At 37.5% G+C, this 14,035-nt stretch overlaps 1 protein-coding gene across 1 annotated transcript; it reads left to right on the forward strand.

Annotated features, from left to right (window-relative positions):
* Positions 1 to 83: 83 nt before the first annotated feature.
* On the forward strand, positions 84 to 11,381 carry LOC109038559 (tRNA (carboxymethyluridine(34)-5-O)-methyltransferase alkbh8). Its single transcript, XM_019053651.2, has 8 exons — positions 84 to 438; positions 2,053 to 2,284; positions 4,106 to 4,234; positions 5,367 to 5,570; positions 6,714 to 6,873; positions 8,132 to 8,375; positions 9,565 to 9,720; positions 10,332 to 11,381. The coding sequence occupies exons 1-8, from the start codon at positions 322 to 324 to the stop codon at positions 10,953 to 10,955; spliced, it is 1,866 nt and encodes a 621-aa protein (XP_018909196.2). The 5' UTR covers positions 84 to 321; the 3' UTR covers positions 10,956 to 11,381.
* The last annotated feature ends 2,654 nt before the right edge of the window (positions 11,382 to 14,035 follow it).

A 14,035-nucleotide genomic window follows, 5' to 3' on the forward strand; every position in this document is an offset into this window, starting at 1 on the left:
CCCAGCAGTGTTTGTGATGTCACCAAATATTCACAACAAACGAACACCTCAGAAATGAGGTTAGAATTTAAAGGTGTACTGTAGTAGTGTGACTCTAAAGTGTAACTGTACTGGTATTCTATGTTTAGATTTAATTCCGCATGTGTTTTGTTCATGTTTTTTGTTATTTGGTAATGTACGGTGCTCTATGATTCTTTAGTTCAATGCATCATGTTTCTTGGAACTAGATGATAATTTTGTTCATTTTTGAAGCTCACCCAGTTTTGTGCATTCTTCATTGTTTTTCTGTGCTGGCTAGCTGTTCTGCAGTTGCGATTGAATATGGAAGATCTACCTCTTTTGTATCTTGACCTCAAACTAAAAACCAAACGGAAATTGAGGAAATACCAACATTTGCTTACCAAAGAAACCGATGCTGTTGTCACCATTGAGTCGGAGGTTAGTGTCATTAGAAGTTTTGCGTCATATGTATAGACGTGTCCCGGTGATAATGGGAGTAAAGGGAACAACTGTGCACGATATCATGACCAAGCAGTTGGTATGGTGTGGGCATCAGGGCCGGATTTACCAATAGGCTACATAGGCTATAGCCTAGGGTGCAACATTCTGAGGGGCGCAAAATTTTTGAGAATTTATTCAAAAACGTGACTTATTAAAAAATGTCATCAAATGTCATCATTTTCCTGACACCAAACATCCTTCCTCTGATCTGGAGGGGAGGGGAGTTTGGGAGATCCCCCCCCCCCCCACGAGAGCGCCTACTTTTAGGGGCGCCACCCTAAGTTTAGCCTAGGGCGCAAAAAAAGTAAATCCGGCCCTGGTGGGCATGTGCAGAAGATGGCTGATACCAGGATGCCAAAGACGGTTTAGGAGTGGGTCCCTCTAGGTAAGTGTCAGAGAGGGCGCCTCAGTCCAGCCAAACAGGGTGTAGGGGGAATCCGTCAAGAGAAGAAAGATGCTAGCTTCTAGAAGATCTCTACCGTGACCAAGGGTGTTGCTAGGAAATTTCTCTGGGGGAGGGGGCATGGGACCACCTCTCGTGGTGAAGAGAGCGAGGGGGGGTGAAGAATGAAGGATCCCGTTTTTCTGGGGGGGGGGGACCCCCCTAGCTACGCCCATGACCGTGACAGATTCCTATGGCAGGTAGGTGTCGCAGAGCGCCCTAGTGCACCATAACAGCTACTTAAACATACTTATGTATTGATGTGTGATCTTTCCAGACATCATTAATTTTTTTTCTGCTATCAAGGTAAGTAAAAAAAAGTTAAGCACAATTCATATGGTCAACATTTCATCCAATGAAAGTAAAGTACCCTGATAGAGAGAGTATTACCATGTTGCTACAGTTTTCGATCGGCTCCTGCTCCTCCACCCGGAGCTTCATGGAGGTCTTCGGACCCAAAAATTGTGGACGCTCTACGAAAATGTAAATACAAAATGACTTTATGTTGTTTTATTTGTGTTAGGTACTGGCAAACCTAGGTATCCCAAAACGAGTGACCAGACAACCCCCCATCTTTTTTACTGCTACCTAACATGACTACTGCTTAACTTGTTTTCACGGCTATAGTGAATGTGATTGAGGAAACCGAATTTTTACAGATCGAAGTAGATTTAATTTGAGGAACAACATTCACCAGTGAGAAGGGCTACAAGTAAAAGGAAGCATAGCAAATAAAATTAATAAACTGTCAGAAATTTCATAATAATAATGAGATGGAGACTACTTGTTGCAGCTGGCACTAGAGTGGGATTTTGATGTGCAAATGAGTCCATTCTTTTTTCATTTACACTGGTTTGTATGGCATCCAATCCCACATTTGTAGCGCTCTGGAGTTGGATACAAAAGAATTCTATTCAGTCACTGTTGCTGTATGAAAGAAAAAGTGTTATTCTCATCAACAATAGCGGTTCCTCTAAAAATAAATTGAACTGCAAAGGCAAGTCAAAGTATTTCTAGATGTCACTCATAGGTCTCTAAGCTAATGGACCAGGCTACTATTGCTTTTGTTTTATATTTTATTTAAAAAGCTTTATCTTCCTTCTTACCAGAATCTGATGATTTGCAACGCTGGACTTGTCAGCGGTAATCAACGAGAAGAGCTAGTTCAGTTTTTTTCATCATTTGGCGCCATTGAAGAGGTATCCATGTCACCAGGCAAATCTTATTCCTTCATAAAATTCAAACGTACACATGATGCAATCAAGGCCTTCAAAGAGGTGAATGGACAAAAGGGTTTACCAAGCATGGACTCCTGTTTGTACCTTCTTTTTGTTAATAAGGGTAAGATTTATGTTTTGTTGTTAAAAAAATAAAATTGTTTATCATATACAAAGGAGCCAGGGCCTACCATTCTCTTAAGGGAAACATCTTTCAACAGTAACTAGGGGTGCAGAAAGTGCTTGACAGGCCTGTCACAGGCTTGTTGTAAGAGAAATGCAAAGACACTTGAAAGAAGGAAAAAAATATGAAAGCAGCATTACTTACTTTTTATATGAAGAAAACTATATAATGCGCTCTTTTATGTGAATAAATAGTGAAGCGCACAGTCTCTTTATGACTTATTTTAATAGTCTGGATGACTAACTCCAACTAAGTAATCACTGTTTTCAAATACACTGGGCAAAACTATGAGAGCACTCTGGTGATTCTAATTTTTGGTTTTTTTTCTGGCTTTAATTTTTCTTTAAAATAGTGTAGCTACACCCAGGTATTCAACCATCCTGTTCCATACTAAGCTGAATATGAAAGTGCCAGAAAAAATACTTGATGATTCACTCTCATTCTATTCTAAAATCATGTCTGGGGGAATTATGTACTTCAGAATGAAATATTTCACTCTTATGAAATCGAGTGGTTTTTCATTAAATGGGGGGAGGGCAGAGGACTGAAATGTTATTACATAGGCTGTCCAAAAAGTACCGAGACTGGTTCTATAATTCAAAAACCAAGATAGCTAGAGGCTTGATCTTGGTCTTATTTAAAAGATCAACTCAATATCTATCGATTAAGACCAAAATCAAAACTTTCGGTCAAATATTTCAAAAGTTACAACACTGTTTGTAGAAAAAATATCTGGACCCCCTACCGTTTTTTATGACTATTTTCTCTTGCCGGGAACACTCTCTAAATTATTGATGATCAGTGCACGGTTCTTTTGCAACTAATCATGGCGAAACCTAATTGATTTGGAAACACTGTCAAGCCGTCGTTGTCCGACTACGGGTATAAGAGTTCAAAATTCCACGGGGAAAGAATGAACCATCAGTCAGCCACCCCTAAAAAATCCAGGAAATTTTCGGCAGTTGCTGACAATTCACAGTGCGTGCGTGGTCTACGCTGCAGATAGTGAGTGATTTTGTTTCTGTGTTAGATATTTTTGATACCTATATGGAAAGAGATAAAGCAGTGGTATTAAAAATTTCGAACACAGAAACAAAACCACTCACTATCTGCAGCGTAGACCACGCACGCACTGTGAATTGTCAGCAACTGCCGAAAATTTCCTGGATTTTTTAGGGGTGGCTGACCGATGGTTCATTCTTTCCCTGTGGAATTTTGAACTCTTATACCCGTAGTCGGACGATGGGGGCTTGACAGTGTTTCCAAATCAATTAGGTTTCGCCATGATTAGTTGCAAAAGAACCGTGCACTGATCATCAATAATTTAGAGAGTGTTCCCGGCAAGAGAAAATAGTCATAAAAAACGGTAGGGGGTCCAGATATTTTTTCTACAAACAGTGTTGTAACTTTTGAAATATTTGACCGAAAGTTTTGATTTTGGTCTCAATCAATAGATATTGAGTTGATCTTTTAAATAAGACCAAGATCAAGCCTCTAGCTATCTTGGTTTTTGAGTTATAGAACCAGTCTCGGTACTTTTTGGACAGCCTATGTATAACCAGGTTAGCTTTTGAGGAAGAAGCAGTAAAGTGCCAGTAAGTAAAAAGTTTAAGGAACAAGATAGAAAATGCTGAGCTTTTTTTTTTTTTTTTGGATTTAGACTTCTCTGCGGAATGCGTTCCCTCAAAATTTCCAATACAATTCAATAGTTTAAGAACCTGCGTTTTAATAACTGATTAAGTATTTTCTTTACGTTTTCAGTTCCACCCTTGTCAGTTTATGAGGATGTGCTGCCACCCGGTTTACTTTTACTAGAAAATTTCATCAACGAACATGAAGAAGAGATGCTTCTAAATTGTGTCATTTGGTCATCTGTTGACTCAGATCAAGGTACGTCTGCAAGAGGTCTAATCGCCTTGTTCCAGCTTTTAGTGTATTTTTCGAAGGAAAGATACACTATTGCGTTCTCCCTCATGGTGGGACCTAGACCTGGGACCATGTATAGAGCACCAATCTCGAGTCGTAGATCACGAATATATATGTCATTCATTTTCTGTCGGATTTTTCAGTTTTCAGAGCGTTGAGCGGCAGTTAATTTTTTGAGAAGTTTATTTTAACTTGCATGGTTCTTTTTCTTGAGATGAGTAGTTGCTCAGGTAGTTGCTTGGACGAAGTACATTTTGCAATGAGGAACTGCTATTTCAGGTTCATCCATAGAATCACTTATCTTTCAACTAATTTCATCTATTTTTTCTCTAAAATGAGCCAGAAATATGCCAACTTCTTACTCTTTTGTGCTAATGATGTAATGGTTTATTTTTCCAAAATAACTCCTACCAGACAATGGGCCTGTTGCAAACTTTTGCTAGAGCAAAGATAAAAGTCATTCCTTATAGATAGTGTCTCAAATCTAGTGATCTCATTGGCAAACTCTGAAATGCACTCCTAACTTAGCAATCTGCGTTCTTTTAAGCTTCCTGCTTCAAAAAGGATACTACGGTACAGGTGAACATTTCGTTACAGGAGTCATTCCATTCAATCTCTGCTTAACATGGCCGATGCTTCCGCGCGCAAGTTGAAGAGAGTGCGATGTCAATCAAGACAGATATATATCAAAGTGAGAAAAATGTGAATGTAAACATGCCAATCGTTATCATGTGGTTAGAATTATCGTCCCATCACATGTGTTTTTTTGGATTGGCATCAGCTATGTTTACGTAGTATCCTTGTGAGCAGGGGTTGGATGGAATGACTCCTCTAGCAAAATGTTCACCCGTGCTGTGGTATCGTGTTTTTGAGGCGGGAAGCTCGAAAAAACGCAAATTTCTTATGCAAATTGTGAAGTAAGGAGTGCATTTCAGACTGTGCCGATGTTCTCATCGTGATTTTTGAGACACTCTCTTAGAGCAATAACAACTCTTATTTTTGCTCTAGCAAAAGTTTGCAACATGCCCATTAACAATATAAGTTATTACTCAGGAGCCTTGGCTTAAATGAAATTAATGGCAGCTTTTTCTTTCAGAGAAATGTTTGAAGCATAGACAAGTGAAGCATTTTGGCTACGAATTTAGATACAGTGACAACAATGTTAATAAAGATGCGCCTCTGATGGAAAGTATCCCGCAAGAGTGTGGATTTTTGTTTGAGCGATTAAGCAAAAGTCGTCCTGAACTGTCCTTATGGATGCCTGACCAGCTGACAGTGAATAAATATGAGCCAGGGCAAGGTATGAATATTTTTCTTTTCCAACATAGTGGTCCAAAGAGACAAATATTCGAAAGTTCTACAGTAAAAATTTCAGAAATGCAGTAGTGTTTTGATGGGTTATAGCATAGAAAGTATAGGTATCATTTAAAACGTTTTTGCATCAAAATTATATGCAAATATATTTATGTCCCAAAAGTGTTCAATATTTACTTGTAACAACCAATAAGAAATCTTTGTTCAAATTTTATGATAGTTGATGACAAAACTTTTTGAAATCAAAATACCAAAAATCCCATAAATTTTAAAAGAATGATCATACCGAGATGGGAAAGAATTACTTTATTAGTAGCAGATTGCTATTTCAGGCTTTAGTGCATATTTACCTGGAGCTGAGGACTAAAGTGTTACATCACAAAATTTTAGTAAAGTATTGTTTATTTTTATTTTTATTTGATTTATCAAATAAAATGTCATTGCCAATTGCCCTTGGTTGGTTGGCGGCCTCTGTAACCTCCTATTTCTTCCCTTTTTTGGGAGCTCAATCAGGAGGTCGTTGCCACTGCCCTTGTCCTTGTTGAAACTGATGAGGTACATACTCGATTATTGAGCTGATGGTTTTCCCCTGTTCCGTTATTCTGTGCCCTGTTGATTTCTTTCTGGAAAGGAGGAGTCAGCAGGTTAATCCATAGTTTTTGTTCTGTACAAGTGCTGCTTAAGCTGAACTTTTTATTCCCTTATTATTCTATATGTAATGTCCTACTCATTATGTTCTTTCTCTGAATACTTTTTGCAATGGCTTTTGAATGATGAAAGATGAAGCTTCAATTTTTGTTCATCCGCAAGCAGACTCAAAAATACTCCTGACATACATGTGTCAATTTTTCTAAGAGCAAAGGGGTGGATAGGACTAATCAATTTTCCGCAAGCTCTGTTTGAAATTGAATTCAAGTGAGTTTGGAGATCTGGAATTGTGTGCAGTCGCTCAAAATTACTCTACTCGTATTACTGGCCACTCGTACTTTGAGTTCCTAACTAGCAAAGTTGATGCGGCAGAACCTCGAAAAAAGGCGGCATGAGTCTTATCACTTTTAGGTTTTCCTAGTATTTCTCTCCATTACAATAGTATTGTTTCAATCTGATAACTTCTTCAAATTTACTCTAGGGATCCCTCCACACATAGATACTCATAGTGCGTTCAACGATCCGATCTTGTCTCTTTCGTTGAATGCTTCTATTGTTATGGAATGGAGGAATTCTGAAAGGCAACACTTTAGTGTACTTTTACCCAGGAGATCTCTATTGATCATGTCCTCTGAGTCAAGGTAAATCATTTTAAACATTCATCTAAATAAAATTTAATAACTCATTGCAGCTATCTGCCTAAGTTACTAATGATCCTAAGATAGATATGGAATGAATCTTAAAAATTCTGTTTCCCTGGCAAAGTTGAAATAGGTAATCATCATTATTATGAAAAGGAAAAGAGATATAATCATAAGAAATAAAATTTTGAATTAATATAGGGGGGTTTCCTTCTGAGATCTTCAATTTTTTTCCTCCTCTTGGTTACTGAAACCTGTGGAAAATTAAACTTTTCTGTTTTTCTGATGAGCGGAGGCTATGTTCATCATTAAAACCAATAATCTCATTAGTAGTCACAGTTTTAACTATGTTCATGAAGCATTTACCTTTAATGTAAGACTTCTAAATGAGTTTTCTGGAGATGCAAGAGCTCAGAATATTCTTTGCCTTCACATTGCTGTCCACATAAGACTTTTTTCCCTTCAAATTTTTTGAGGTAGTCTTTAAAAATTCTTCCACATAAAACCACGACCTTCACTACATATCGACGGTGAAACTACCAAACCACGTATCTCGGTTTGCGACGTCGCAGACTTCCTGTCATACTTTATTTTTTAAATGAAAAACTACTTAACATCCAGTCTTGAAAATTTCTGTGATTTTTCCTCTTCGTGCGGAGAAAATTCTGTGAAAATTTCAAGGAATGATATTGATTTGGTCTACTTCAAAAAAATAAAATGCGAGCGTAGATTTTTAAACACCGCAAACGAGATACGTGGTTTGGTAGTTTCACCGTCGATATTTTCTTTGCACAAAAAGGAGCTTGTCACACTGTTACATTGGCAAAAATCATGTCCTTAATTGTTTTCCAAAAAAAATAGGCCAGCCATACAAGAAATAATATGAACATGTAGAAAAATCCCAAAAATTCTTTTTGTCTTATTTTGTTCTCCTTTTTGAGTTCCTTCAAATTTCTTGCAAACCTGGTTGGTCGAGTTCTTTTTGGACTCACATGGAGGAGAAAGGGTTTATAGATCCAGCCAGGAGCTGGGAAAGTGTAGAAGGATATTCCAGCGCCTTTACCCACCTCAAGTAATAGACTTATGAAGCTTAGTCATGAGCCCGCTTATTTGAAAGAAGATGATATATCTAATAGGGACTAATTAATATTCAAAGGAACACTGGTCTCAATTTTTTGTTTGTTTGTGAGTCAGATATATGGCCCTGTTTTAATTATCATTGATTTTCTTAAGAAAAGTTTTGTTTCTACTTTTGTAGGTATGCATGGACTCATGGAATCACTCCCCGTAAAACTGATATCCTCAAAAATCATGAAGGAAATTTGACAGTGTGCGCCAGGGAAGTGAGGGTGTCTTTTACTTTTCGACAGTTGCGCCGTGAGGGGCCCTGTATGTGCCAATGGCCAAAGTTTTGTGATTCTCAAACGCCAAAGACTGAAACCCAGGTTGACAGGCTGACTGAAGATTGTGCATCAAAGCTGGAAAAAATTTATGTCCATCAGGTATAGAGAAAAGAGCACATGTTTTTTACCCACTTAAGAGGAACATTTACCTTTTATGGAAAGTGTATTTTTGTAGAAAGACATCCCAGATGTCACCCTACTTCTCATTCTGAACAGAAGTCTTGCTGGGATTCACTGTGTTGTTTTCAAGATATTTGTCTCTGATCGTTTGTAACAACCCGTTCATGCATTGCTTATGTTTAGTGTGGACCGAAAGTAAACGCCTTGAAGTTTGTTTTCTTATCATCTCTAATCATGACATAGAGTATTTCGTTCACTTTGCTCCCTAACATAACCTTTAACATTAGTTTCGACCTATTTGTTCTGCATTTTCTTCTTCTGTCCATTCATCTACAATTCACTCCTGATGACTTGCTGATGTTAGCATCACTAAAATGATCAATTTAATTTCCCTCGTGGCCTAATTCTGATTAGTCAAACTGGATTTTATTCCCTCGAAGATTTCTCTACTGCCAAACTTTCATGCACTTCATGAAACTCATACATTCATAAGAGAACTGGCATGCATCGTAACTCTTCCCTCTTCAGGGTTCTAACTGCCAAGGAAATAAAAATAGAAGAAGTATTCTTTATTTTCGTTTGATTCTATGCTGCAGTTCCCCTTGAAAGGTCTGCATTTTCATATCTTGGAATTATCACAATGGGCTCCGTCCTCTTTGCCATTCAAATATCAAGTCGATAATTAGTATCTCAGATTGCAAAGTTGTAAGTCTCTGCTTGGCGCTTATACTCTATTTTTTCAAGTAATAGAAACCAACGATTTCTACTAAAATTTGTTGTGAATTTTCTTGACTCATTCTAAAAAAATCACAAAATGATTCTAAATTGCAAAGATTTTTGACCAGTTTTCCGTGAAGAAAGTAAAATGTAATCAGAGACATTTAAACGTTTGCAATTGAGATAAACATTTTTTGCAATCAGCCATTGATATTTTTAATTTGTGTGCACAAATTACCTAGAGCGATACTGCAGGATTAGAAAAGGTTAGTTTAATGATTTCCTCATAATGAGCTTCTTTCCATCAAAGCAAACATTAAAAAGCACAGATACTCAAAAAACAGACTCATGTGAAAAATTTAGAAGTGTAAGTATGACTATTCGTGCAGAAATTTCATTATTAGGATAGGTAATTTTACTTAGTTTTATATTTTTATTATTGCTGTTGCAGGTTTACAATGAAATTGCTTCGCACTTCAGTGATACCAGACATAAGCCTTGGCCAAATGTCTTAAGTTTTGTAATGTCTCTCAAACCAGGTGATATTCTTTTGGATGTTGGTTGCGGCAATGGAAAATATTTTGGACACAATAAATATATTGTTGAGGTTAGACATAGACATAGACATCACTTAATTTCTTTCATCTATAAGCTCTAGCCTCCATAGCCATTATTGTGATACTGGTCATCAGTTCAATTTAAACACAGTTACCCTAGTCGGCAAATGTGTTTGAGATTAGTAACAAGTTTCTCTGCGACTTGAACAGCTAATAATTTAAAAAATTAGCCTAAGAGTCTTATCAAAAATCCTGCGCAATTTTCTCTTATTCAAAAGTTATCCAAGATAAGAAAAATTCAATTTTATCTACAGATAGTTGCAATTAAAGCCCTCTTGAAAATTTGGGCTTAAATTGAACTTCTCCAATCTTAAATAATATCCAAATCAGAGTGAAATGCGCAGAACCTTGGATGACCCTTGTAGAAAGTAATATCAATAAAATTGTACAACAGATAATGGTTTTGCATGTGCCTTTTTATCAAATTGAAAATTCGCCAATGCATTCATGAACATCTAAACAAGGGTCCGAGAAAACAATGAAAACAATCATTTTACAGAGTAACAATGTAAACTCAGGCATTACAATATAATAATGTTGTTGACTTAACCCCCCTTCCTAAATAAAATATTTTTAGTTTTAATTGAGTGTCTGGTTTTAGATTGGCTGTGATCGTAGCTCTAATTTGATGGAAGTATGCACAACGAGAGGTTTCCAAGTCTTCCAGTGTGACTGTTTGGTTCTACCTCTGCGCAGCTGCACAGTGAATGCGTGTATTAGTATTGCTGTTATTCATCATTTGTCAACACAAGAACGGAGAAAAGCAGCCATCAATGAGATTATTCGTGTCCTGAAGCCTGGCGGAAAGGCATTGATCTACGTTTGGGCAAAAAACCAAAACAAAGAAGAAATGTCATCATATCTGAAGCAAGACAGAAAGAATCGAAGAAAGTCTGCAGAAACTAGTGTCAACCACACTAAGTTTATCAGTTTAGATGAGAGTAATTACCCTAAAACGGCACCCGATGATCAAATCAGAAGCTTCGGTGTTACATTGCCCGTTCATTCAAATCGCACTAATTTTCAGCACAACAACTTGCTTGTCCCATGGATATTGAAACATGGAGACTCTAAAAACGTTGAAGAAGCCCCCACTTTTCTCAGATTTTATCATGTGTTTGAAGAGGATGAACTAGTGCAGCTATGCATTAGCATAGAAAATTGTTCTGTAGAAAGGAGTTTTTATGATCAAGGAAATTGGTGTGTCATCTTAGTGAAGAGCTAGTATTGATGAGGACAGTGTAGTGGATCTTTACCATAAAACCTCATCAAGGAAAGTTGCAAAATGTTGCCTCTCTTAGTTCTAGCTTGGAATGAGCTCTCAGGTTGGGGTGTAAAAAGTTTTAAAACGCTGACAGCTTCTTAAAACCTAGCACTTCTACCTCGTGGCATAATTCTCAGAAGAATAGAGTGAGTGGGAAAAAAGCTTTTAGAAGAAAATACGTTTGAAGATGTCTTTATTGTAACAGGAAGACCACCTTTCATCAGGAAAAAATCCATTAATATTTTCAAAAAGTGAGACAAGGTCATGAAATTGTGTACCATTATAAATGATGCTCTCAGGTGAAACAAGTGCCACCATCACAATGAGTGTCCACTTAGTCTTTCTATCAAAAAATCATTAAATAAACGCATTATTGAAAACACAAAACTAGTTAACTTAAGTATTTTCCTCACTCCACATCCTCACCTTTCAAAGCAATCTTACCAAATCCCAGAAAGAACCACACTTAGAAAATCAAGGTATTTAATCAACTAATTTTCATTATTATTTTATGATTCAGTTTGGTTGAATATGCTTGTTAGTTTATCTGGCAGTAGTGTATGTACTATCGCCGAATTTAGTTTCGCGCAGAGTCTCCGGTGACTATTTTGCGACAGCGCGGCGCGTTGCCTGATAACACTGTCATGAAGACGCTCTCGTTCCTCTGTGAGTGTTGCATAGTTTACGTTTGATTTGAGGCGGCCTATGTGCGAAACTAAATTCGGTGATAGTACCTGTTTTCATTTCTTGTTCTTGATCTCCTTTTGTACTTGGATGTCTAGACTATGTGCATTGCAAGCTTTGGGGAGCTCATCTTCAGGTCTTTATAAGCTTTTTGACGGATTACTCCGCATGTCTCATCATGAATAATAAAAAAATTTTATAAAGAGAAAAACTTTCAAATGGAAGCGTTATAACGGGTAATCTATTTTAAAGGTTTTCGGTTTCGCTCGTTTTATACACTTTTTTCATTTCTTTCTATCGAAGTAATCCATCAAAAAGCTTTTAAAGACCTGTAGAGAAATTCAAGATCGTATATGGCATCGCACCTGTGGTTTTGCTTTGCGATTGCGCAACTATCTTTTTCATTCAACACGAACCCAAGGAATGAAGAACAAGAATTCTTGCCCTGTAAATATAACCAAATTAAAAAAAAAATTATGAATGAAAACTTCATACAGGGAGGATACTTAGGTGCCTTTACAAAGAGCAAGATCGTATACAATCTTAGTAACTCCTGATGGACTTACCAGGTTTTGAATTTCTACTCTCTATATTTAATGACCTCTCGTTATTAAATCGCAGGGTAGAGATCACCGCTATCTTCCAAGTAATCGGTAGGCAAAAACCAAAGCTCGGTCTGCTGAGGCAGCTGAGGCAAGCTGAGATCTGAAAGAGAATGAATTACATGGATCTAAACTCTTAAGTGACAGTATTTTGCATTTTTATTCGGTGATTCGAGAAATTTTCCTCAATGTGTGCTTTTTCTCTTTCCTGTTTCCTCAGTTTTAACATGATGATCGTGTATTCATTATATTTCCCGCCATTTAAATGAAGAGGCTAACACCAATCAGCGAGCCCGACGCTCTCAACTTGACTTCTATTGGCTAATGACTATGATGACGTAGTTCCGATACAACCGGCCACCACCTGCTCCCACCACTCCTGCCGTCTGCCGTTTTGTTTACATTTACATGAGTTGAGTTGAGTACTTATTGAATTATTGATAATAAAATTTAAAATCGCAATCGCAGAATGAGTTAGTATAAATCGCATACACGGTAATTTATATACTGGGTGTCCGATGGGTAAATTGCATACTAGCATCAAATTGTTGGTTGGTGGGTACCGAACATCAAACTGTACTCTTGTTATGATTTGTTAGCAATCTACCAACAATTTAAACTAACCTCATTTCGGAAGAGGCAAAAGGGCAATATAGATAGCAGAATTTGACATTTATTATTTGAAATGTCGATATTCTTGAGAATATCTGAAACACATCTCACCCTCGGACCCTCAAGGAAGAAGAGATGGTGATCATTAATTAGGTATTAGTAGCCAATAAGGTGACTAGGATGGCCCGAGAGTTGTTGATTATTTTGACGTTCGGTACCAAGCGACTTTTTTTAATGTTCACAAAAGATAATTAGAACAAACCCAACGATATGACGAGGCCGCTGAAGTTATCTTTCTATCACGTATTTTGTTGCCTTTCTCCATGCCCTTGACCAGTTGAAGTCAGCAGAAAGCGGCTCTTCAGGATAGGTACTAAAGTGTACAAATAAGGCCCAATGATGAAAAGGAAAAACTTTAGGAGGCAGAGACCGAAGTTTTGCTGAGCTGTGGGTCTCACCAGCAACTCAGGTCTCTGGTAATTTGGACAGCGATAGCAGAAAATGTAAAACCTCAAATATGAGGCTATTTTTCTCTACTTCCATTGTCAGCTGCGACATAAGTTACAAGAGTTATTAACGACATAAGATGTTACGACAATTTCACTTACCTCTGCTCAAAGATAGAGTGATGATGTTAGTTACCAAGGATTTGGAGCAATTGCCACTAATTAGTGGCTTGTTTTAGAGGCTGCCAATAAGGTTTCTTGAAACCAAGCAAACCTGCGGTTTGACTTGCTGTTATCATTTATCCAAATGCTGGGTTATCAAGAAACTTTCAGTGGCTAAGCTTCCTTGTCGGAGACTCCTTATACTCCCGTTATCTCTTGATTTCTCAACTAGAGTTAGTGGGGTCTTCAATTTAAAGTGTGAACAAACTAGCGTCGAGCCAAATCAAGCTGCCAGGACTACACACGTATTGAAAGGAATGAGACGTAGGTAACAAGATGATTCATGCAGGATGAACAAATTGGCCTGACTAAATTATGATAAGTAAACTGTTGAGATCAAACATCAGACCTTTTGGAAGATTTTAAATGAAAAAATGAGTAAGCTGTTCAAGTGACTCGGAAAAAACAGATACGAATGAAGTCAAGGACGGGGACGCAAGACACTTCGGTGCAGGAGCTCCACATGGATGAACTT

Source organism: Bemisia tabaci, chromosome 3, assembly GCF_918797505.1.
Source record: "Bemisia tabaci chromosome 3, PGI_BMITA_v3".
Classification (NCBI taxonomy): Eukaryota; Metazoa; Arthropoda; class Insecta; order Hemiptera; family Aleyrodidae; genus Bemisia; species Bemisia tabaci.

Bases quoted from the DNA above. Each gene is read 5' to 3' on its own strand.
- LOC109038559 (XM_019053651.2), top strand. From the start codon at position 322: ATGGAAGATCTACCTCTTTTGTATCTTGACCTCAAACTAAAAACCAAA. The intron at 5,571-6,713 runs GTATGAATATTT...AATTTACTCTAG, and splicing joins TAAATATGAGCCAGGGCAAG to GGATCCCTCCACACATAGAT. The intron at 8,376-9,564 runs GTATAGAGAAAA...TTGCTGTTGCAG, and splicing joins AAAAAATTTATGTCCATCAG to GTTTACAATGAAATTGCTTC.